We start from the raw sequence: 23349 nt of genomic DNA, 5'->3' as shown, positions 1-23349 counted from the left end.
GATGATATGTGGATCCATCTGTCGCTATCTCACAGATAGATGGTCGTCATGGACGTTTCTGATATCAAGGAGGTATTACATACTGCTTTCTCTCAACTTCAACACCATCTTTTGAAATGGGTGCGTAGAGGATGGCTTGTCGAGGATATCAAATATCTTTGGCTTGATATTGGTTAGTATATGGGTTCCGTGTGAATGCCTCGGGCAGGACTCGGCGTTTGTCATAGTAGGCGCTGAGACCAAGTTTGTCTTGCAGATAAGTTTTCATGCAGTCGTCCACCATTCGGAAGCCTCTGCTTTGAGCACGGTCAGTTCGACCTTGGAGAGTCGAGACATAGCGCCGCCAGGTGATGTCGTTGTGCTTCTTGCTCATTCCTTTGGCGGAAGCTTTACTTCTCTGCCCGGCTCGCAATCATTCGAACTTGAGTTTGAAAAGACCGGGTGTGCGGATACTCCATGTGTTCCAGGGCAGCCATTCTTGACGATGGGTCTGGAAGTCCTCCATCATCTCGAGACGTACCGCTTCGTCTATGGTCTTTGTAGCCAGAGCCATGTACATACTGTCGGTGTCCATCTGAATCAACTCGAAGTCACGACAATCCATGTACTTGCCGAGGAAGTCATAGTAGAACTCAAGCATTCGTAGTTTGGCCAATTGATAGCTAGACTGCGATGTCCACCTGAAAGGCTCCCCTGATGGTGATCCGTGGCTTTCTTGAGTGTAGTTCGTAGGCGTCACCAATCTCATCATATCCATTGGCATTAAACTACGCGCTTCGCATGGCTCGGTCGATGACATTTTTGTCTTTGGTGTAGGTGGCGTTGGTTTGACATTCCAATGCTTCGATGAGTTTCCCATAGGCGCTGTTGCCTAGCAGTGTGAATACATCTGCCAATAGAGCCTGAGATTTGTCCTCATCTCCTGTGCGTCTTGCGGCTGTCACTTGCTCGACGAACTGCTCAAAAAAATCTTTTGAGCTCATAGTCATCGTGCGGTATACCTCCAGACCGTGGTCAATATGCCATTGGAGTAGGGGAACATGTAGGAGAATCTTGTTGGCAGATATTCATAAGGTACCAAGCAGCTTCTTGGTGCTGATGCGTTTCCTGTCAGTGCGTTGTAGGTAGTTCATCATCTCTTGAGGGATGTCGGCCTCGTCCACCTCTCGATTTTTGAATAGTGGCCACATCTCCGCGAACTTATTGTGGAGATTGGGAGGAACACGGATGTCGACCTCTGCATACACAAACCACTTACCATTGGTTTGACCAAGGGTTTGGACAAGGGTTTGCGTGGCGGCTTGGGGATTTTTGTAGTATCGAACAACTCTTTCGACAGAGGCGTGCATGTTGTATTGGTGTGATCGAATGCGTGTGACTCCAGCTACGGGATATCCACCTTGTGAAGACGAGACTTGGCCCACCTACGACTGCACCTTTCAGCATGTCGTAGGCCTCCTTTTTGGGAGCCACGAGGTTGGGTTCTTTGTGATGTTGGTTGGTGCCTCGAAGTGGAACTGGAGTGATACACCGGAGAGTGAGACTGCGTCTTTCAGGATGTCGACTCCATACCCATGATAGAAGTTTCTTGTTTTGGTGAGTGCTTCTAGGAATGGATCGACGTCGAGGTCGATGTAGTACCACAGCCAGTCGGCAAAGGTGGTCATGCCTCGCTCTCGGAATGTGCGTTTGTATGATTGCCACTCTTTGAGGGAAAGTGGGTATTGACCTCTTAACTTGGAATACCAAGCGGGGTAGTTAGGTAGACCAGGGTGTTGTAGTTTGTCGGGATTGTCGAACCACTCATAGGGGAACCAGTTCTTCTGCAATTTGCATCCATAGGCTTTGACCCAGTTGTCGTAGCTGGTGCCTGGTCCTAGATAGTTCATGACATCCAAGAATCAGAGGTGGGGTGTTAGTAGGAACGTGGTCTGATTGGCCTTCTTGGCTACCTTGATCTTTTTGGCAGTGTCGGTGATCTTGTTTACAAAGTGCTCTTTGATGAGGTTCAAGTTGTACTTACCCAAATTGAATCCCAGCACGGGCACTTGGTCGCACCACTGTTGGATCCGGTTCGTTTGCTTCATGGGGAGAAACTCGAGATCATCTGGAAGATATCGTTGACAAACGACTTCTCATATCAAATCTCCTTGTCTGTGCAGCTCGCCGACAAAGTCTGTAACAAGTAGCTTGGGATTAGCGTTGCAGAGGTGTATGGAGGGGTTTAGTGTGTCACCAAGCGAGACTGAGATGGGGTGTGCTCGGTCTCAAAGGTGAGGGAGGTTGTGGGGAGAGGGCCTTTCTCTTGTCGAGATAGTCTTGCAAGTCGTACACAATGGTGTGTGGATAGGCTTAGTTTTTGGGTTCTGGGGCGGGGGCTTGCCTATATGAGTCGCACTCCCACATGACCACAAAATCGAATCCGACGTCTCGGATAGTTTGATCTCACTCGAGGGTTGCTTCGTACAGGCTGTTTGCGTTGGGTTCATGCTTTGGACACCCGTGCCAGTGACAACCGTGCAACTGAACTACAGTTCATCCGGCCATTCCGTTGACGGGAGCGCCCTTGATCCAACACTCACCACCGTGTCCACATTTGGGGGTGGCTGTGATACCCACGCTGCTGACTTCGTATTCTAGCCAGCAAATGGCAACGTTGCTTGCGTTGCAGCTTGGGTGGAATGCCTTCTTGTAGGCTGACAGGGGTGCTTCTACTGTGTCACCCGGACACTTGACTTGGGTGACGCCTTGGGTGCACAGGGTGGCATGTCGTTGAAGGTGACATGCTTGGGTGAAGGATTGGGAACAGTGACCACAGAGGTAGAGGTTAGAGACCTTCTTGATATCTTTGATATAGAAGCCGTGCTCCGAACATACCAATGGTCATGATATTGGAATACTAGGCGGTTGTCGAATCAAACTCCAGACAGGTCCATTTCTGGCATTGACTCCCTAGACATATTGGGCGAGCTTGTATACACAGATACCCAGTTTGAATCACTTCTCAATCTCAGTGAGCTTATCTAGATTTGACTTGGGTATGTCCCGAACGTGGATATCGTAGAACGCCGTGGCTAGCTCGCCGTGGCTAGCTCTCCGGCTTTGCGGGTGGTACAATCTGCTCGTGTGCCTTGGTGCATGGCGATACAACGAAATAGACATAGGTTGTCGTTGAACGTGTCCAGAGCAATGGGTCCCCTCTTACAGCGCAGCCAGTCAAGTAGGGGTCTGGTGCCTACCAGAGCATCTCTGCCTAGGATGGCGGTCAGCTGGACTTCAATATAGCACACGAGAGCCCACTTGGTGCTGGGGCGGTCTAGGTTGTCCTGGGAGAGGCGGATTTCTTTTTGCTTGGTTATTCAGGCGCGGGCATTTGTCATCCCAACCATTCTTGGACTGCCTGGTGCGTATGTGCGGAAATTCCTCATTTCCCTGGTCTCGATATTTCTGATCTTGTAGGTGTAGAGATACCTAAGGTAGAATGACGTTTGTACGCAGGTCTGCCAACTTTTTCATCATCCTGTCGGTGAGGGCACCTCCTACCTCATGACGGAATGCGAATGTCAGCATCCTATGTCCTTTGATCGTCTTTTCCTATTCGCTGTCCTGCTTCTCAAGTATGGCGGCTCCTTCCTTCACGATGCGTGTAGCCAGGGGTTCACAAAACATCTTCCTTTGAAATCTCTCAAGAGTGGCTAGACGATACTGAGGATTTTGGAGCTCTTTCACAACCTTCTTGGCTCGCGGGGGAAGCGTCAGCTTCTTCGTGAAGTTTTTGTAGCTCAGCACGATATTGCTCCAGGGTGTCCACGGCACCAGGCAGAGCTGGATAGCACCCAGTTTGAGTGGCACGTTGTATTCGTTGCACCATCTCTGGGTCTCGGGCTTTGGAGATGAACTCTACAAGCTCTGCTTTTCGCAGGCAAGAATCCCTTGAGTCCGATGTTCTTGGCCTACTGTCGCAGGACTTTATCGTTGTTAAAACAACGAGTTTGGGGTTAGACCTTCTGAGTCTCAGGCTTCAGAGATACATGCTACGAGATCTGCTTTTCGTAGGCGAGAGTATCCCTTGGGTCCGATGTTCTCGGCCTGCTGTCGCAGTACTTTCGTTGTTAGTTAAAACACCAGATTTGGGGTTACTTCCGTTTGCATTGAATCGGTGATTAATGGTACAGACAATTCTGCAGTTATATACTGTAGATTATATTTCTCTAACAGAGCGTAATTTTCCTCTACAGCTGAGGCACACAATTCTGTGGCTATATACAGTATACATAGGAGCTATTTGTCTACTAGGGCACAACTTTCCTCTATAGAGCTCCCCACACGATTTTGTGGCTATGTACAATAGATGCTATTTGTCTAATAGGGCGCAATTCTCTTCCACGCGAGACGTGAAAAGAATGGACAAATAATATTTGGCAAAAATATTTGACTATTTCTAAAAACGGTATGTGAGAACTCCTTACTCTACTACTCTCAGTGTGTGTTTGTGTTAGTTGTTATTTGTCTATTTTCCTTTTTTCTTTTTGTTCTCTCGTTTTGCCCTCTCCAGAGGGAACTGTACCTTTCTTTATTGAGGTGCAAAAGAAATACGTATATTTATATATTATTATTGCTATCTTTGTATGTGGCTATTTCAGCACAGGCAAAGCCATAAAAGAGATTTGTCGAAATCGACAACTCGGTTCATCATCATAATACAAGATAACTGATTCACTAAATATAGACCCCAAACATGTACACAACATACTACATTATTCTAAAGGACCTATTGGACACAGGTTGAAAAATCTGCTACCAAGAACCTAGAAAAACGAACCTCATTGAAAGACATTTAAACTAATAATTAAACTTTGGGAATCATAAAACTCTGCCCAAAACAACATTAGAATTCATTTGCTTATACAAATTTGGGTATTATTTCAAACAATCTAGTTGCATATCAATTTCTTAAGTACTTGCCTTGTCTTTTCCGACCCAACATAGTTGAATTCTCTAGTGTGACTTCTTCTCTTGTCTCTTCACCTCTCCACAACACATCATGCCTTCTCTCTCTTCGATTAGGATAAATTTGCCATTCTCCATAGATAATAGGTCTCCAACCTAAAAATATTGACAAAATGTGTAGTATAGTTATATATTATATGCAATTAATCATTAGATATCTAAATGAAATCAACTTGCAGAAGCAGTGCATCCCTTGACTCTAGGTGTTGCATAATATCAAAGTAATACCTATTTTTGAAAAGTAAAAATTTAATATACCAACTAATGGAACAAACAATCATATTTTAAAATTGAATGTCTAGCTAGTGCACTTGACTATGATATAAATCATAATTAATTAATATGGTTTGGTACTGCATGGCAACTAATACACTGTATAAACCTGGAAAGTGTCGTTTGCCATAATTGTAGTTCCGATCTGCTGTTGTTGCTATACCATCATGATCAGATGACTTTGCAGCTATTCCACATGCATGTGAGCTTGAGACGTCGACAACGTTAGCGCTAGTAGGAGCTGAAGAAGAACTGTTTCCAAAAGGTCGACATACTGATGAGGTATCCATTGAGTAGAGCCCCCTAGATATTGAAAAGCAGATTTCGCAAACACCTCTTTCAAAGTCTTCGTGTACAGGACACGATACCGTAACTATATAAACAAAATCCGGGTATTTGACTGTTGCAAAAATCGCAAGCCTGCGTTCTCTCTTTCAAAACTTTAGCTTTTCCATCAGGTGTGAGTAAAACACGTACTAGGTCGTGTTCTAGTTTTAATTGATAGGTGCACCTAGGTGTGATAGCGAACCTTCTAGAATATCCGGGCATTTAGTTCAGGATTCTCTAGAATTTTACCGAGCGACGATTAGCTATGGTGATACTACATATCAAGAAAGGAGACGAGAGCCAGTTTTTGTTTAAAGCCACCGTCAAGACTCCGCTAGATGAGTTGATTCCGAAATTAGTGAGGATTTACAATGGCAGACTCAAACTAGAGAGAATTTGCTCAGGTAACTTTGGTCAATGAACCCTCTTTGCCATCTAGTTATTGTTTGTCTTGCTTTTCTGTGACCGTTTGTATATTTAGTCAGTAACCAGTCTTGCGCCTGCTTGCAGAGCTATAGCGCTTGTCATGCATTAATTTTCTTGCAGTTTGCTTGTAAGACTTATGTCGTCTCGATCCTCATCTTACCGTTCTGTTTGTCGGTCTGTCTGTCTGTTTGTTTACTTCTTGCAGTAGTTTACCTTATTAATAGTATATTATTACTATATATATATATATATATATATATATATATATATATATATATATAAAAATATATATATATATATATATATATATATATATATATATATATATTACTCTATATATATAATATTTATTAGATACATGAACGTTCCCCACCCCAACATCCCCAACAACTCAAGTAAGCATGTCCCAACTATGTGCATCCTCTATCTCTAAATTCAAGCGTTGTTTAACCAATCTAGCATTATATGACCATAATGACACAGATAATTGTTGTAATAAGTTGTTTAAAGACTTTGGAAAAATATATGTATGCAGAAATGGAATCATTAGCTGAGCATGGCATCTGCTTGCCCCCAAACATGCAAGGCCTGACGGACGAACAATTAGATGAACTTCATCTGGTTGATGAATGGAAGTCTCAATGTATCCCAAGTGGTGGACCAGTAGAAAAGAAAGATCCAATGCAGAGAAGAAATGGCCATGGTATTATACGATGAGATGGACACTTTTCGTACTTGTGTACTGAACAAAACTTATATACAGCTCCCAATGATAAAATGGCCGATGTTATCAAGAGGACAACAAGTGAAGCAAAAGAAGCTATTTCTAAGGTTAGACATTTATTGTTGCATTGGATATCTAACGTTTATTGTGACACATACCTACATGTACTGTGTACATGTGTGTGTGTGTGTGTGTGTGTGTGTGTGTGTGTGTGTGTGTGTGTGTGTGTGTGTGTGTTGTTCCCGGATGTAGCATGGCAGCCTCGTGAGCGTGTTGGCTCTGGAAGATTTGACCGGCTCCGGCTTACTATCTGGCTTCTGCGATATCTTTAATCGTCATTATCAAGATAAACCATCTCAGATCGACAGGAGTGCCACACCCAACGTTTGGGAGCGAGCCTACGGCAACATGTTTCTTTGCGAAGAACACCTGTCGCACTACTCCCACGTTGTAAAGTGCTTCGATTGCTTGCAACGTCAAAGTACTCATTTTCGTGACTTTACGTCTATTTCCGGTTATCGCTGATGGAGACGGAGGCCATGTGCAAGTAGTCCAGCAGAGAAAATGGCATCGCGGCATGGACAAAAGAAGTTGGTCTCCAGCGTGGAAAGAAGAACAATGGTCTATGGTGCGTGCGGGCGATCTCTACTGTTGGGTTAGCAAGAAGCAGCAGTTTGACATCTCTTGCTGTGTGGAGAACTAAACGATTCAGGACACTGTACAATATATTACCAATTTGCAAACTGGTAGTAGATAAACTGAGTAGAGATTTGCTTTTTTCACTGTTTATGCCATCATCTTTTGAGATGGGCTGGTTTATGGTGTGTGTGTGTGTGTGTGTGTGTGTGTGTGTGTGTGTGTGTGTGTGTGTGTGTGTGTGTGTGTGTGTGTGTGTGTGTGTTTAGAAAAGGGCGTGCTGTATAGACATGATTTTGTTGCACGACAACTTGTTAAGAAAACCAAAGAACACGCCAGTTCTCTCTATGTCTTTTTGTCGATCTGAAAAAGGCTTATGACTCGATCTGTGCTTTGCTTTGCTCTTTGGAAGACACTTGAAAGATATGGCATTCCACCAACCCTCCTTAAAATTATGTTATTTTCATGATGGAATGCAGGCAGGAGTAAGAGTTGGAGATGCTACTACAGACGAAATTGATGTCCACAATGGTCTTATACAAGGATGTGTTCTTGCACCTGCGTTGCTGAATCTTTACTTTAATGCTGTAGTTAGAGACTGGCAGTGTAGGTGCCCTCAAGCAAGAGTATGCTCGAAATTTAAATGTGGCAGAGAACTGGTTGGTGATAAAACTGCCAAAGTCTGTCTACTAGTCTGATAACAGAATCCCAGTTTGCAGATGATGTGGCTCTATATGCCACATCAAGAGAAGATTTTGAAATTATGGCAAGAACTTTCATTGAAACAGCACAGATTGGGGTTTGACTGTAAGTTTAGCGGAAACTAAAGGAATGGTTTTGGAAATGATTTGTTTTGCGATGATCATGCAACTGAACCAGTATGGGTTGCAAGAGGACTTATAGAAATGGTCAATAGCTTTGTATACCTTGGAAGCTGCATTACAACAGATTGCGAAATTAGAGAGGAAATTTCCATTCGTATTGGTAAAGCAGCCAAACTTTTGGATGTTTACGAAGTTCAATCTTTTGCAATAATTCCTTGTCTATTGATACTAAAAGGTCAGTATATAAAGCAGTGGTCTTACCCATTCTTTTGTATGGGTCAGAGACATGGCCAGTCAAATCTGATAGTTTGAGACATCTACAGACTTTTCGAATCCGTGTGTTCGATCTGTCTTGGGAATTACCAAATATCAGCAATGGAAAAATCGAATTCCATCTTGTGAATTAGCAAAGGACTTTGGCATGGAAGAACAAATGTCAGATATTTTAATAAACCATTGGCTCCGCTGGCTTGTTCATGTTGCTCGGATGGATGATGAACCTAAACAAATGTTGTTTGGAGAATTATTTCCAAATGACCTTGCCATGGTGTAAAGAAAAGATGGCACAATACAGTCTTATCTGATATGAAGATTTGCGATATACCAGAAAAAGAATGGTATAAACTGGCACAGGAAGGAACTGTCTGGAAAAATCTTGTAGGCAGAGGCAGAACAGGTAGTTCAACAACTGGAGATCAGCATCCATTAAATGAGAAGCAATTTAGAGTTGTATTGTCAATGTGGGAAGATCATTTTGGAGGAAAGGAGACCTCACAAGACACTCTCGATTACATCGGTAGATCGTGATAGAAAATCTAATTATTACCCCTTTTGTCATTTTGTCCATGAGGACACTGTTATCATCTTTGAGGATGGACAGCTCAAGCAAGCAAGTGTGTGTGTGTGTGTGTGTGTGTGTGTGTGTGTGTGTGTGTGTGTGTGTGTGTGTGCGCATGTGTGTTATTTTCATTATTCTGCGCGCAAGGATTAGCAGAAAAACAGGGATGTAAAACAAGACAAATAACATCAAAGTTTTATATACATTGTGGTTTTGATGGTTGTGGCTTCACTGCTGTAAATCATGCTGGCTTTGTAAACCATCAAAGGCAGAAACATGGTCAATCACTAACTGGCCAATGTCAGTATTGCCACCAAACTTTCCTTCAGCAAGGTCTCCACAACCACCAGCATTTTTGCTGTCAGGGAATTTCCACCTCCCAACATAGTCTGTGGTGACCTTGGCCTGCACTGCGTTCCTTATTGGACCTTGACAGACAGGTGACACATGGATAGAATTCAGTTCTATTCCAGCATCCAAATTAACCGCACTTCATCTCCATTTGAACGGGAATGAAATTGAGTAGCTGACCAATCAGAGCAAAGGGCTAATATTCCAATTAGCTCGTGTGAGTATCCCGTATAATCTCTGAAGACGATGACAAACATTTCTATGCTTCCTTTTCTTCTTGCTTCTTCGGAGCACCACAGCACACACAAACAACAACAGACTTTCCTTTCCCATCAAGTCACGTACCTAGAGTGTGTGGAATACGCTACAAATTGTGAATCACTCTGCGTCAATGTTTGACTATGAACCTGACTGCAAACGTTACGGAACGGAACGGGCTGCTGTCCGTCACATATTGTGAACTCGAATTTAGTCTGGCTATGCTCCTGAGAGAGGGTTTGGTCAAATGCCTACACAATTCTTCCAATCGTGGGGATAAAGACCTTTTAAAGGGTAGCTGCAATGAAAAATCAGAAATTTTATTTCATTTTTTGTTAGTTCTTAACTTTCGTATGGCCCTAGCAATAAAAAATTTTAAGAGTTACATTTGTGAAGATATTGAGGCGCAAAGTTGCTTTCGGTTGTTTATATCTGGTATAGTAGGCATACACGCCATGACATATTTGGAGGAATGGAAGTGGCTGTAGTGCATGCAAGGCAATAGAAATGTCTTACAAGAAGTAAACCTCGGGTTGCCTGCTGTCTGTAGTAATGTGCTCAAAAAGAACGTGTGGCTTTGATTTGCTTCTCCAATAATGCCAAGATGTGAAAGAAATGAGTGATGGGATGGGCTATTTGCATGTTTATTATTGCCGTCATGCTTTCATGCTTTCTTTCGACCTTCCTCCTCTTCTGTATTTGTTGACATTCTCGTACATTGTCATGTTGCAATCCTCTCAATGGCTTCCTATTACACAAATTTCCCCTTGCAGCTTGATGCGTCAGGCTTCAGTATTTGTTTACGTTGAGTAAAAGGCCAAAAGCTCATAGTAATTTTCCTCCGTTTTGAAGCATTCCACTGAGAGTATGCACTACAGATCTGAACGTGCGGTTGACCCATCCCACCAATTTCTCACGTGTTTCCATGCACTGCCCATTTTTTCCACATTTTGGCGTTATTGGAGAAGTAAATCAAAGCCACACTTTCTTTCTGAGCACATTACTTCAGCCACCAGGCAACCAGAGGGTTACTTCTTGTAAAACATTTCTATTGCCTTGCATGTGCTATAGCCACTTCCGTTCCTCTCCGTCACTGAGTGTACATCTATACCGGATATAAACAACTGGAAGCAACTTTGCGTCTCAATATCTTCATGAATGTAACTTTAAAATATAAATTCTATTTGGGGGCACATGGACGTTAAGAACGATTAAACCAAAAATGCAATAAAAGATTTTTTGATTTTTGCATTGCAGTTACCGTGTAAAGATAGCATGAGGTCTAAGTAGGTGTCTCTTAATTGCATTCTGCTTGTGTTGTGTGTGTTGGTTACGCCCATATTGAGTTGCATGCCTGTGAACTTACACCTAATCAGAGAATTGTTTGTCGACGTGTAGATGTTGAACTACTATCTTGGTGCAGGAGGGACGTATGTTTTGTCGGCAGGTTGTCCATGAGATTGTGCTAAGGCAGCTTCTTACCGATCGACATCTGTCTTTGCTCTAATTTGATCTATTGTTGTCATTTGTGAGTCTGGACACAGTGGCAAGGGCGTGCCTTTGTTTAGCCATCTACGCTTTCTCTGTCTGGCCGCCTAAACTCTTGTTCAGTTGCTGCTTGTTGTAACATGTTGTTTGACTGCAGAGTGCTGCAATAGCGCTAGTCTCGCGTAGCCAAACCCCACCCCTTTTTGATATCTACCGGCGGGGAAGGGTTTGGTGAAATTGCACACAAGTAGTGGTGCCAGCCGCCACCGACTTCCGGGTGGCAGATAATGACATTAACATAAACGTGTACTCAACCCCACGCAAGTTGATTGTTAGTTACACAATGGATCCGGACTGTTGTGCTTTGTGCTTGGAGTCTCTTTTCATCAAACGCAAAACAAAGAAAAAGAAACGGCTCTCGCAATACTCAAGCAATGTAGACATCTTGGCAAGTGTAAACTAGTCGGACATTCTTTTGTGGACCAGCTGATTAGATAGAAGCAGCTGGATCGAGCCTGTTTGTGATACATTGCCGAACGTAGCTTGCTTCGTTTCCTAGGCTAGATCAGCAAATTCAAGGATTGCGGGAAGAGATCGAGGCGATGGCACGGCAGGTCGAAATAATTAATTATGCAGAGGTTAGTGCACAGTTTGCGTGAATTCGTAGCTAACTAAACGCCCTATACCAAGAACAATACCATACTATCGTAAAGTCTGTCCATTGATTGTTGTAAGCCTTCCAACAAGTGATTTCTCGTCGACAACAGAGAGAAGAATGTTTCCAGTAATTATCACCTGTCAGCTTAACCTTCATCTAATTACTAGTTGGAAAGACGTGGGCGTATGCCTGGCACCACTGCTTGTGTGCAATTTCACCAAACCCTTCCCCGCCGGTAGATATCAAGAAGGGGAGGGGTTTGGCTACGCGAGACTACAATAGCGCCTACATGTATGTGTTCTTGTTGTCTGACGTGTCAATGGACTGTACACCTCTCGATCATGCATAATGTGAGAATTCGACTGCTGAGCTGCAAAATTTGTGCTTTTTTCTGTTTCCTTATTACCCTGCTGTGTTCAATGAGTTATTCAAAGTCACAAGATCGACAAATGAATGTTTGATCTCTGATTATGTAAGAGGTCTTTATCCCCATGATTCTTGGGGAGAGCAGAACAAGAATTGTGTAGGCATTTGACCAGACCCTTTCTTGCCAGAAGTACAGTATGGTGGGGGAGAGGGTCTGGCTACGTGAAGCTACGTGCATGTGTTTAAAATTGTACACAATATAGCGAATGGTTGTATGTCTCTTTCACTCTAAATACAAATATTTAGTTCCAGCTATGAACCATAAAAATGGAACTTTGTAAGGGTCGTGTGAGTGAGAAGTTAGTGGACGTTATCCAAAGAAGGCTGATGCAGTTTCGGTTTGCAGGGCTATGTACGGTCACTACCTATCTATATCTATAAACGAGAGCTGTCTGTCAGTCTGTGTATCCATTTGTAAGAGCATACTCCAAAATGGCAAGTTGCACTACCCCTAAATTTTGCTCGCACACGTCGAATTGATCAAAGTCGACAGTGAAGGAGTCATCGTCTTCCAGAGTTCTCTTGGGACGACGTGATTTCTTGCCAATCGAACCTGCCTCCATTTATGCATGAATTTATCTAGAATGGCACATCGGATCTCCACCAAATTCAAATGCCCTAGCGCCATTCTTGACCTTGGACGGTAGGTATGGAGTGTGTTGTTTTGCCAGTAATGTTGATAAAGCAAAATATTTTAGTATATCCAGGTCTTTTAAAATATGGCTACCATCATTTGACCATGTATGCGAGTCAACGTCTTCAAAGTGACGACATCCAATGAGACTGTTGAAATAGCTGCAAGATAAGATGCAACTTGGTCACATATACAACAAATTATCCGGGAGTTTGTGTTGTCTCTGCCCAATTACTGCTTATAGGCGAAAATTTGTGTTAATTTGCTTGGGCAAAGAACGGGCAAATCAGCTAGCAAATAGCTGCAACTTTAGACGTGATTTGATCATTTGTATACGACGAACAGGCTATCCAGGATTTTATTGTCTCCGCCCAACAACTGGAGTGTATATGTGGGAATTTGTGTTAATTAATTTAATTAATTTGCGCAGCAAAGAACGGTCTACTTATATGTTTGACTATTACTACAGTTACACTAGAGACTTCAGAACCATGCCAGGTATAGAAATTGATCTAGATGGCCAAAACTGGCATCAAATGAGGCTTTATCAAGTATTATTAATGGCAATCTTGAAGAAAATTTCTGGTCTGGCTCAGTTCTGAAGTTGCTAGTGTGATCGCAGTACATGTCTGTGATGCTTGGATCAGTCAAGATAGTCTAATTACAGAACAGTATTTGTATTTGATTGTACATGGCAATTACAAACAATGGACAGTAGCAGTAGCAGTAGTAGACAGGCTTACAAACTGCCAAAGTATATGAGAGAACTTCTCACAAGAAGAGTGTAAATCCATGTTTGCAAATGTACCAGTCTGCCAATGGCCAATGCAAAAGCGATCGTTTTCCTGTTTCACTATTATAATTATACTGGAACTCTGCATTGGGCTATTAGCTAGGACAATATCCGTATCTTATATCTTCAATCTCGCCATATGATGGTGTCAATGATTTTAGCAGTCTTAAGGAATTAGTGGTTACATGAAATGACAGTTGCTTTATACAATTTAGATAATTTTATAAGTTGGAACAAAGTGGCATCTGTTTGTAAACTTTGCAACAAGTTGATTGTTACGTTTATTAAAGAGCTTATGGCTCTGGAAGCATGAGTGTAAACACAGCTCCAGTAATCACTATCTAATAAATTTGCTATAAACACATTTTGTGATTTCAGTCAACATCAGTTGCTGTGATGCAAGTGAGTTGTAGAATCGAGCAACAAGGTAGTTTGAATTTAGTTGACAAGCTTTAACTTAAATGGTAGGCAGCTGGCCTTGTAATTGTGCTGTTTGTAGCATAAGTATATTTTTGTAATTTGGCAAATCTTGTATGATTTTCTTGTAGAGGCAAGTGACTAGTAACATATTCGTAACAGAGGAAACTATTCAAGATGCTATGGATAAACTTCGTGGTGCCATGATGATTGTCTACCCAATGGGTCTGCCACCGCACGAGCCAATCAGACATGAGTTTGAAAATTGTGAGGACCTTTCAGAAACTCAGGTTTGTAGTTAAGTAAAATACATTAAATGTAGGAAATTTTAATACAGCTATGATAAATGAAACTTATCGAATGTAATGTTTCCTTATGCTCTATTTCCTTCCATGTACGCAGTTGTGTTTCTAATTCTAAACATTTGACCAGCCTTGCTGCATTCTTGTTCTAGGGCAGCTAAAATATAACAAGTCTTGAATGTTTAGGAACAAAGTAGTGAGATGAGACTGGTCACCACTCTACAATGTTTGCCAATTAATTCTCATCACTGTATTTACTTGACTTCCACTTATCTCTAGTCCATGTGACAAATATAGACATGTATAAATTCTAGTTAGTGTTTGAAATGTGCTCAGCATGAGATGCACAGAGTTGGTCCAGTCTACCACACTGTTATTTGGCTTTATTGTGGACTACTGCTTTTTCAACCCGTTTTAGCTATTCCTGTACAGAAAGTGTGAAACTAGCATTCGTATATATCTGTTCATGCCAGTTCTAGCAAATTTGTGACACGACTTGGTTGATATTTTACATATGATTGGTCAGTCCTTCTTGGCATTGTTTAGGCTGGTCTTGAAGTCTTAGAAGAAGGGACAGCTCAATTATGGTGGGCTGGTAAAGAATGCTTACGAGGAAAGAAGCTGGAAGACTTTGTGGGTCGTAATGAGAAGACAAAGATTATTGCAAAGCTACAGAAGAAAGGACACGGTGCTCCAGGAAGGGAACAAGTATTCAGTGAAGAAGAGCAGAAAAAGATGATGGCATATGCATACAAGCGACAGGAAGAATTGAAGGTAATAGTAAGTATTAAGAAGCACAACAAAACACCAGCAAACATACTATTTCATGCCACCTTGACTATGATCTAGTAGGGATAGAATTGATTCACTGGTCATATGCAGGGGCATACTAAAAGTCTCAGTAGAATGGTGGGGTATTAAAATAGCATTCATTTCAAACTTTGTCATACAACAGTAGCATGCAACCAGAAAGCAGCCAGCTTTGTATGCCCTCACATGTACATTATGTTCTGCAGAAACTGGAACAAGATGAGGATGATTCTCACTTAAATGCCAGTTGGAGTGATCCTACAGCACTGAAACGTACATTTGCAGGAGTGGGTGATATTTCATGGAGACCTAAGTGATTGGAGCATGGTTGCAAATCGGTATGAAAATACATACAAAAGTGAATACACAGTTCCCTTTATTCAACTTACTGAAGTTGGAGATCTTGTTGGTAGTGTATATGTATATATATATATATATGCATGTCAATTTACAGCATCAGTCTCGTAAAATGAGCTGGTTTACGGAAGCTGTCTAATTATGTTTAGCTCTTCCTCCGTCAAAGGTCTTGTGTCTCTCTTCACTCTAGTGATGGGAATTCGTGATGACTTACTAGCAATTATGTGAGGAAAAGTGAAGGTTCTATCAAATGTAACAACAGTCTCTTGTTGATTGCCATTCAAGCTGTCACGGCCTTGATCTGATGTAGTCCTCTTACGCTTTTTTCCTCTTTGTGGTTCAACAAAAGGTACGGAAGCTACTCTGTCCATTGGGGTAAATGCAGCTGTCACATCAGGCTCTTCAACCTGTGTCTGACTGTCTTGTGCCCATTCACCTGATGGGGTATCTTTACTATTAGTCTTCTCTGCATCATTAAAAGGAAGAGGAATACTAGGAACAACTTGGTCATCTTGTTGTTCAGTCTGTACCCTCCTAAACGCAGTAATTAAACATACACTAAATGAACTGTGACTGGTAATGCTTACTTCTGTACAAGGCCATCGACATACCAAAGGGTCCGGGATGCTGTAAACCGTTCCTTGGGACTGTGTCTTAGTAAATTACAAATCAAATGTACTGTCTCAGGTGAGACATCAATATTGCTACAGAAACAGAGCTAACATAAATTAACAAACACTACACAATATTTTTATCATTGAACAAACCTTGGAATTGAGTACTCCACTGCCTTTATCATGCGAAAAAGTTCGGCTGGGACACTGTGATAAAATGGGAATATACCAAAGAGCAGTGTGTAGAGTACAACTCCAAGAGCCCACATATCACTTGCTTTTCCACAATACGGCGCATCTGAAATGGGACATAGTCCAATAAGAATGCAAAGAATAAGAAAAGATTAAGAGATTATGCCTTGTTCACATGACATGCGGCCAATCACAAGTGTCTATTTAGATGGTGTCAACACTGTATATATGATGTGTTGTACACATTACCAAAGCTGCAATAAGTGAGTGTGTGGTATCAACTGGAAGTAATTTAGGGGCCATTCGTATTTAAAGACTCTTTACAAAAATTTTTTGTTTGGGGTGGGGTAAAAGGTTGTTTCCTTCTTGAAACCAGAAGTAAATAGCATTATGGACAACTTGACAGGTGGTTTGCAAGTACACCTGAAGGAACAATAGAGTGTACATTAACCGGTTGGAGAAACTATTAATGGTTGACCACAGATGGGACTTTCACGTGTACGGGTCTTATTTGCAAGATGGCAGTGAAGCAGCAACTGTCTCTTCTCAGCAGAGAAGGCACTGTCGCTCGGCCTGCCATATACGCAAGACCCATGAATGACTATGAGAAGACGACGGACACATTGTGCTAATTAGGGACAGACATCATACAGTAACGGTAGTTCTGGAGGTAGAGCGTATATAGGTGACATCACATAGATTCAAAAGTGCGGACATTGACCGTTTCGTTGTCGGGGTGGGGTAGAGGGTCTGGGTAAAAACGAAAAGTCTTGGGTTTTGTAAAACGTTGATAAATACAGACGGCCCCTTACTATATGTACACTTGCTGTATACTCATAGTATACTCATAATATGTCATATTCACCATCTAAATAGGTGCTCGTAATTGGTTACACATCATGTGACCATGGTATAAATTACTTATTGTACAGTGTATGATACAAAGCCGAGGGCCATAACCCTGTCCCGAGTGCTTCTAAAAAGCCTAATCATACAATAGCCTATACATACATGTATGTCAGCCAACAGACTAAATACTGTATATGCATGAATGGATAGACCAAATAATGGTTTACTCATACGACAACAGTTAGAATTCAGGTGTGACATCTGCATAATTATTGTTTTACTACAACACGACTTTAATCTTTGTCTCAGGCAGCTTCATGCAGAATCTTAAAAGGGGCATACTCATGCTAGTGCATGCACATTTCATCGCTCTTGCTAGTGCATGCACATCTCATTGTGTTTGAATTGGGTGTACTAATTCAAACTCTCGGTAACCACGAAGTCTTGGGCGCTCTAATTTGCATTGAAGGCAAAGCTGACTGAAGTCTTTCTATTGCCTGAATTGGAAAGATCAAGATATTGCAGTAAGAGGTTGTGTTGGACTTTGTCTAGTAGATAGACCTCATAGATATAGTTCTCAGAATTTTTCTGTCTAAAATCTCAATTCTGGAAAATTGAGGTTGCTACACTGGTAAAATTCGAAAAGCAATTTGGCACTTTCAGCAAGATTGGGGTTCCTTGCTCTTCGCAGGTGACCCAGAAAGCACACGTCTCATTCCTGTAGCACCTACCCTAGTGATAGTCATGTCTTCTGAGTAAGCAACAGCACTCAGTTCACATGACCACCAAAGCTTTGCACTGTTTAAAGCTTACACTGCTGACCTCCCTGTCAATCAATGCCTAAACAGACAGCCTTGCAGTAGTTTCATCATTTGACCTTTTGTGCATGCACAACCTATAAACAGGCTAGGAAGGGCTACTAGCAATTGAAATTGGTTTTCTTGCCAGGGCACTTGAACATAGGTCACTTGTCATAGCTATGATGCAAGAGCTATCCCACTTGAGATCGGCTCAAGTGTGCATGTGTGACTGTGAGCACGCCCCTTTCAAGGAGCACAGACAGACCAGGTTGGCCTTGGACTCCACCGGCTGGCTGTACTCGTTTTGATTTCTGTTACAGAATTCAAGTTTCTCAACAACGAACCACACTTTATTGAAACAAAAATCAGACTTATGAAGCAGCTAAATCCAAACTTTGATGACCAAGTTACCTAAGCTAAGTCCTTACTATATAATGCTTCTCTTGACAATCTCTAAACATGACCAGGAATTGCAGTTGCGCAGGCTTGTTTGAAGCTTTGCAATGTCCATTGGAAGCTTTAGCGGTGCTGAGAGCAGCTGTCCATTATTATGTGCATGCAGCTAAGCAAAACATTTTTAGACTGTATGAAATACCATCAGGAAACACGTGATACAAAGAAGTGATGTACATGCAATCCTTTGACTCTGTGTTCACAGAAACTTCAACAACGCAACACCTTGCAAACTATTGCGTAAATCATGACACTCATGCACATAATTACTTCAGCACTCACTTCTGTCTCATCTAACTGATTGGACACAGTGACAACTCTGGGATGTGTGTCATTTAACTGCTGCAGCCAATCATTTGGGACATAGCTAGACAAAGAGTGATATGTTTTGACTGCAATAAAGAATACTATCAATGGGAATGTCCTAAGAAGATAAGGAACCAGGAAATTGCATCAGAATCTCACTTTTCTTTTTCTAACGGATTCAGGAAAGACAAGCAAAGCATTCAAAAGTACAAAACTAACAAAATCCAGAAAGTACAACACTCAGAGTCTGAAGCATCTGAAGCCAATTCCTCATTAGGAGATGAAAGTCATCGATATTCTGTTGAGTCTGTCACGAAGAGTGTTTACAGTGCCAAAACTGTTCACAATACATCGAAAAAACCTTCAAGTGATGCTTGACTAAAATGATTGTTAAGGGCTTGATCACACTGCGTCTGCATCTGCATTTGCGTCCATTGAAACGAACGGGAATTTACGTTTTCGGTCACACTATCCGCACGCGTTTGTAATTGTCTTCAACTTACTCCCCATTCGGCCATCCCATGAGACTAAAACTTCACCCCAAACCTCAATCAAACGTCTCTCTGCTTCAGTCGACCACACAAAGAACATTAACAGCAAAAAGACGCCGGTCGTTTCTGTGTTGATGAAATCTGCTATTAGTAAATTGGCAAGTGAATTAGTCTAAGGTTAGCGACAGTTTAGAGATGAGGGTGAATGCTTACTGTTACTGAAATATGGCAGGCGTGAACGACAGCAATGAACAAGGAAAAACCAAAGAGGCATAGAAACCTGCTTCAGACCCTTGCACATGCGTGCCTGCATCTTCAAATGTGTTTGCGTCTGTCTTTCCGTCTGTGTTTTCGTTTTTGTGGAAAACGTTTAGTGTGCCCTAACCAAACGCAGACGCAGTGTAACCAGGCCCTTAGTGACTTTTCGTGTGGATATGGGAGCTGATGTCTCTTTGTTGGACGAGGTGACATGGAATAGAATTGGTAGACCAGAACTGATAATTACAGAAAAGAGAGCGATTAAGAAATGCTTCGAGTGGAATTGTGACTTTCAAAGGCATGATAACGAAGATCAGGGTTCCAATCTCTTGGGTATGGATTGGGCGAGAAAGATCATTGGTGTGGCTACTGTATGCATTGACTATCTCAAGTCTGTAGGAAGCAGATCTAGTGCAATGTTGACTGAAAACTAAAAGAGAGACACAAGTAAAGAAATACAGACGTCTACCGTTTGGCATCAGCTTAGCCCCTGCCATTCTTCAGCAAGTCATGGCCAAAGTCCGGAAGGTTTGAAAGGCATTTGTGTTTACATGGATGATATCTTTGCTACTGGATCACAATAAATTAGAACGAGGTGAATGAGATTATACTTCATGAATGCATACAACGATAAATTAATTAACTACAACTATTAATAACACAAATTTACTAACCATTAGTAATATTCATATCTAATCTGCCAGTGCGGAGAATGGGATATAGCTAGTCAAGCATATATGCATGCCAGTAAATCGGTTTGTACGTATTACACTTTAGTAGTCACACAATGATTATTGTGTACTCACCACTTAGTACATCAGGACTGATATAAGCAGGACTGCCTCTCTGGTCTACCAGCAGTTCCTCATCCTTCAGAAGATGTTTACCAAGGCAGAAATTTGTGATTATAACCTCTTTTGTGCTCTCATTTAAAACCATATTTCCTAGCTTAAGATCACGATGCACAATATTTCTCTGAAAACAAAGAACACACTTTAAGATAATTTACTATAAAATTAGAAATGCAAAATGTTAATGCAAATACTAAAATAAGTCATACACTTACACAGAGCCAAATTTGACTAAAGAAGACTGCCAAACACAGAATTATGTACCAATTTTTAAACATCACGCATAACTAGAAATAGATGAATTAACTCTATTAACAACTACCCACCACCAAATGTTTGGTGCCTTCACAACTTGATAACGATTCTACATTTAATAATAATAACAGCTGCTGAATGAAGGTGTAAAACATGCAACTATAGAATTTGAACCAGAATAAGGTTTGTCAACATTGAAACTCAGCCACTCACGTTTGTTATATACACACTATCTCCAGTCATCAAGTGCAACACAGATTCATACAGATCCAGACACATACGCACTAAGGCTTATACGGAAACTTGGCAATAGTATTTACGTGATGTATCATTTCCACATCTCACACTCACATAGTCAATTTGTATTCTGGCACTGCTCCATTAGTGGTAGAAAACTATTCCAATACTAAGTTAGACGTGATCAGTAAATGAATCAAGAATATCACATCCCAACACAATGATGGCCTGTATCACATAGATTACTCTTCTTCTGTTACAAAACACTGTGACCGACAGTCAGTCCTATACTGTAGTTACTGGTGGTGTCAGAACGTAAATTTTTGTTGGCGGTTATACCACAGTTAGTTGAGTATAATACAACCATCTACTTCAGGTTACATTCATGATTGCTTGTCATCTGTTAGTCAAACTGCCATGAAAATGGTACTTTCACCAACAAAGAAGGACCTACCAGCACTTTTGAAGTAGTTCAAGTAGTTGGGCCTAATTCATGCTAAAGTGTGTTGTGTGTTGTCACATTATAAGTGTAACCAAAACACAGTACCCAAAAATAAAGGGCCCAAATTCAGCACAGCATGTACTAACCAAATGCAGTGGCCCGTGGTCTTTAAAAATTGAGTTTGAAGATCGAAGCCACACTTGCGCATTGCTTCATATAGTACAATAGCCTGTACAAGACTATGGATATACTCAAAAAATATCTATCAGTATACCATTTAATCATCCTGTGAGTTAAAGAAAAATTGCACACTAACAAAGTCCATTTTTCAAACCTGCAGTCTAACTGCTAGACCCTTTTGTTACACCACTGTAATAATATGTGTACAATCCAGCCTCTACATAATGAACATTCTAAGTTTACCTAACAGCTAAAATCTACCAAGAACAAGACATTCTTGAAAGACGGAGAACATGCTAATAAAGTGATTATGTGCAGGGATGAAGCAGTAAGCATTCTTTGTAATCATTTTATCCACCGGCATCTTGGGAACAAGCTAACACAGGGAATCCGACTTCACTGTAGGAAGACAACCATCCTGACTGTGATGTTTCAATGCATTTGCTGGGATGCAGCACTCTCGACTTCAGAGCCAGCAACAGCTCACCAATTTCAATCCAACAAAATGGTCTGACTAGAGACTTGATCTTCAAGTCGTTCTCACCCAGTCTTCTTCATCTACTGGTTAAATATGAATCTACTTGATTGCTTACCAATATCTTCCTTGCATATAGTGCATTTATAGTGCTGCAACAACTCTTGTAAAAAAAGGTAAAATGAAACCCACACCACCATCAGACTCTACAAGATGGAAGCTACAGGATGAGTAATAACAATGCATTAGCCAGAAAAGATGATGGTGAATACCGAAATACAAGAACCGCCTACTGTCACACACCCACACCCACACCAAGCTGCAAAAACTTCCATTCCGTATTGTAGTACAGTGAAACGCATCTTTACCGCATGAACGTCTCTCACGGTCTTCGCGATGTCTCTGAATATGATGAGACTTTCCATTTCTGGTAGTTTCTTCTCCCTGATGACGTAATGTTGTAGGTTGATTAGATTCCTCGTTGCCGGACTGAAATCATGTGCTATAGTGCAGTCAAGAACCAAACAAAGACGTCTCTTCTCTCGCCTCGCGACCATCACTCCCTCCTCGTTCAACTCAGGCCCTTCGTAAGTGTCCGGGAACAAACCATGATGATGAGCAACACCTCGCTGATCAGCCAACAGAGACAGAAGAGAATACTCTGTGTGCAACAGCATGCGGCCTTGGCGATCAGCCTGCGGCTGTCCGTCGAACTGCAACATCTTGATTGCATAAAAACAGTCCGTACCGTCGCGTTTTGCAAGACATTGCACAATGCTTCGCACTGGCGACGTGCTAACCGTGTTGATGCGAGGCCCGAGGAGGTACGGGCCTGCACGACGAGGTCCTTCGATCGCCACGCTGACAGGCGGTGGAGAAACATCAGACGATAGGGACTGTGTACTAGACATGATCACACATCGAGTGGGCTCGATTACATACGCCTGAGAAAGGGATCGATAGCCCAATCGAAGCAAACATGCATCAACTGTAGCCTACTCCGATTGCACTAAATGATGCAACACAATTGTGAAAGAGGAATGACACCCAGCAGCGGCAGCAACCACGGTACACGTCTAGAGTTCCTCGCCACACATCCGCTGCACCCCCACACTTGTGGACGAATGCCAAATCGAATGCCGCATCGTCTAAACAGATATCTCTCTGATCGTCCTGTTACCGCCCAATCACGTGCATTTATATTCACTGATCTAGATGCTACTGTGTGTATGAGCTCTTGCCTCTGATGAGCTATGAACTCTACGCGGCTCTGATTGAGGCTGACAGGGCACGTGTATTCAGCTTGCAATTGGCTGACTATGAGAATTCTGAAAATCCTCTTAGAGCTCTCTAGGACATTTCAGCTTTTGAACTCCCTTATTGACGCTTGGAAA

At 41.9% G+C, this 23349-nt stretch overlaps 3 protein-coding genes across 3 annotated transcripts; 1 reads left to right on the top strand and 2 right to left on the bottom strand.

The window, feature by feature from the left end:
- Positions 1-1067: 1067 nt before the first annotated feature.
- LOC134187158 (uncharacterized) lies at positions 1068-5661 on the bottom strand. The gene is made up of 3 exons (XM_062655274.1): positions 5393-5661; positions 4966-5106; positions 1068-1237 (listed from the first exon to the last, which is right to left on the bottom strand). Exons 1-3 carry the CDS (start codon positions 5571-5573, stop codon positions 1068-1070), a joined length of 492 nt encoding a protein of 163 aa, XP_062511258.1. The 5' UTR covers positions 5574-5661.
- A 165-nt stretch (positions 5662-5826) lies between these two features.
- Positions 5827-15702, top strand: LOC134186398 (cilia- and flagella-associated protein 298-like). The gene is made up of 6 exons (XM_062654366.1): positions 5827-6014; positions 6572-6739; positions 6800-6867; positions 14215-14373; positions 14932-15159; positions 15402-15702. The coding sequence occupies exons 1-6, from the start codon at positions 5876-5878 to the stop codon at positions 15510-15512; spliced, it is 873 nt and encodes a 290-aa protein (XP_062510350.1). The 5' UTR covers positions 5827-5875; the 3' UTR covers positions 15513-15702.
- LOC134186397 (serine/threonine-protein kinase 40-like) lies at positions 15583-23065 on the bottom strand. Its single transcript, XM_062654365.1, has 5 exons — positions 22324-23065; positions 20322-20490; positions 16320-16464; positions 16140-16256; positions 15583-16086 (listed from the first exon to the last, which is right to left on the bottom strand). Exons 1-5 carry the CDS (start codon positions 22864-22866, stop codon positions 15675-15677), a joined length of 1386 nt encoding a protein of 461 aa, XP_062510349.1. The 5' UTR covers positions 22867-23065; the 3' UTR covers positions 15583-15674.
- Between the last annotated feature and the right edge of the window lie 284 nt (positions 23066-23349).

The sequence above is a fragment of the Corticium candelabrum genome, chromosome 11 (assembly GCF_963422355.1).
Source record: "Corticium candelabrum chromosome 11, ooCorCand1.1, whole genome shotgun sequence".
NCBI lineage: Eukaryota > Metazoa > Porifera > Homoscleromorpha > Homosclerophorida > Plakinidae > Corticium > Corticium candelabrum.
This window is presented reverse-complemented; position numbering and strand designations above follow the sequence as displayed.

Coding starts and splice junctions, on each gene's coding strand:
- LOC134186397 (XM_062654365.1), bottom strand. CDS start 22,866: ATGTCTAGTACACAGTCCCTATCGTCTGATGTTTCTCCACCGCCTGTC. Junction 20,491..22,323: donor CCGTGAGAGACGTTCATGCG/GTAAAGATGCGT, acceptor CTTTGTTTTCAG/AGAAATATTGTGCATCGTGA. Junction 16,087..16,139: donor GTCGATGGCCTTGTACAGAA/GTAAGCATTACC, acceptor TACTGCGTTTAG/GAGGGTACAGACTGAACAAC.
- LOC134187158 (XM_062655274.1), bottom strand. CDS start 5,573: ATGGATACCTCATCAGTATGTCGACCTTTTGGAAACAGTTCTTCTTCA. Junction 5,107..5,392: donor TGGCAAACGACACTTTCCAG/GTTTATACAGTG, acceptor CAATATTTTTAG/GTTGGAGACCTATTATCTAT. Junction 1,238..4,965: donor GTTGGGTCGGAAAAGACAAG/GCAAGTACTTAA, acceptor TTGTGTATGCAG/AGGTCGACATCCGTGTTCCT.
- LOC134186398 (XM_062654366.1), top strand. CDS start 5,876: ATGGTGATACTACATATCAAGAAAGGAGACGAGAGCCAGTTTTTGTTT. Junction 6,868..14,214: donor CAAAAGAAGCTATTTCTAAG/GTTAGACATTTA, acceptor ATTTTCTTGTAG/AGGCAAGTGACTAGTAACAT. Junction 15,160..15,401: donor AGCGACAGGAAGAATTGAAG/GTAATAGTAAGT, acceptor TATGTTCTGCAG/AAACTGGAACAAGATGAGGA.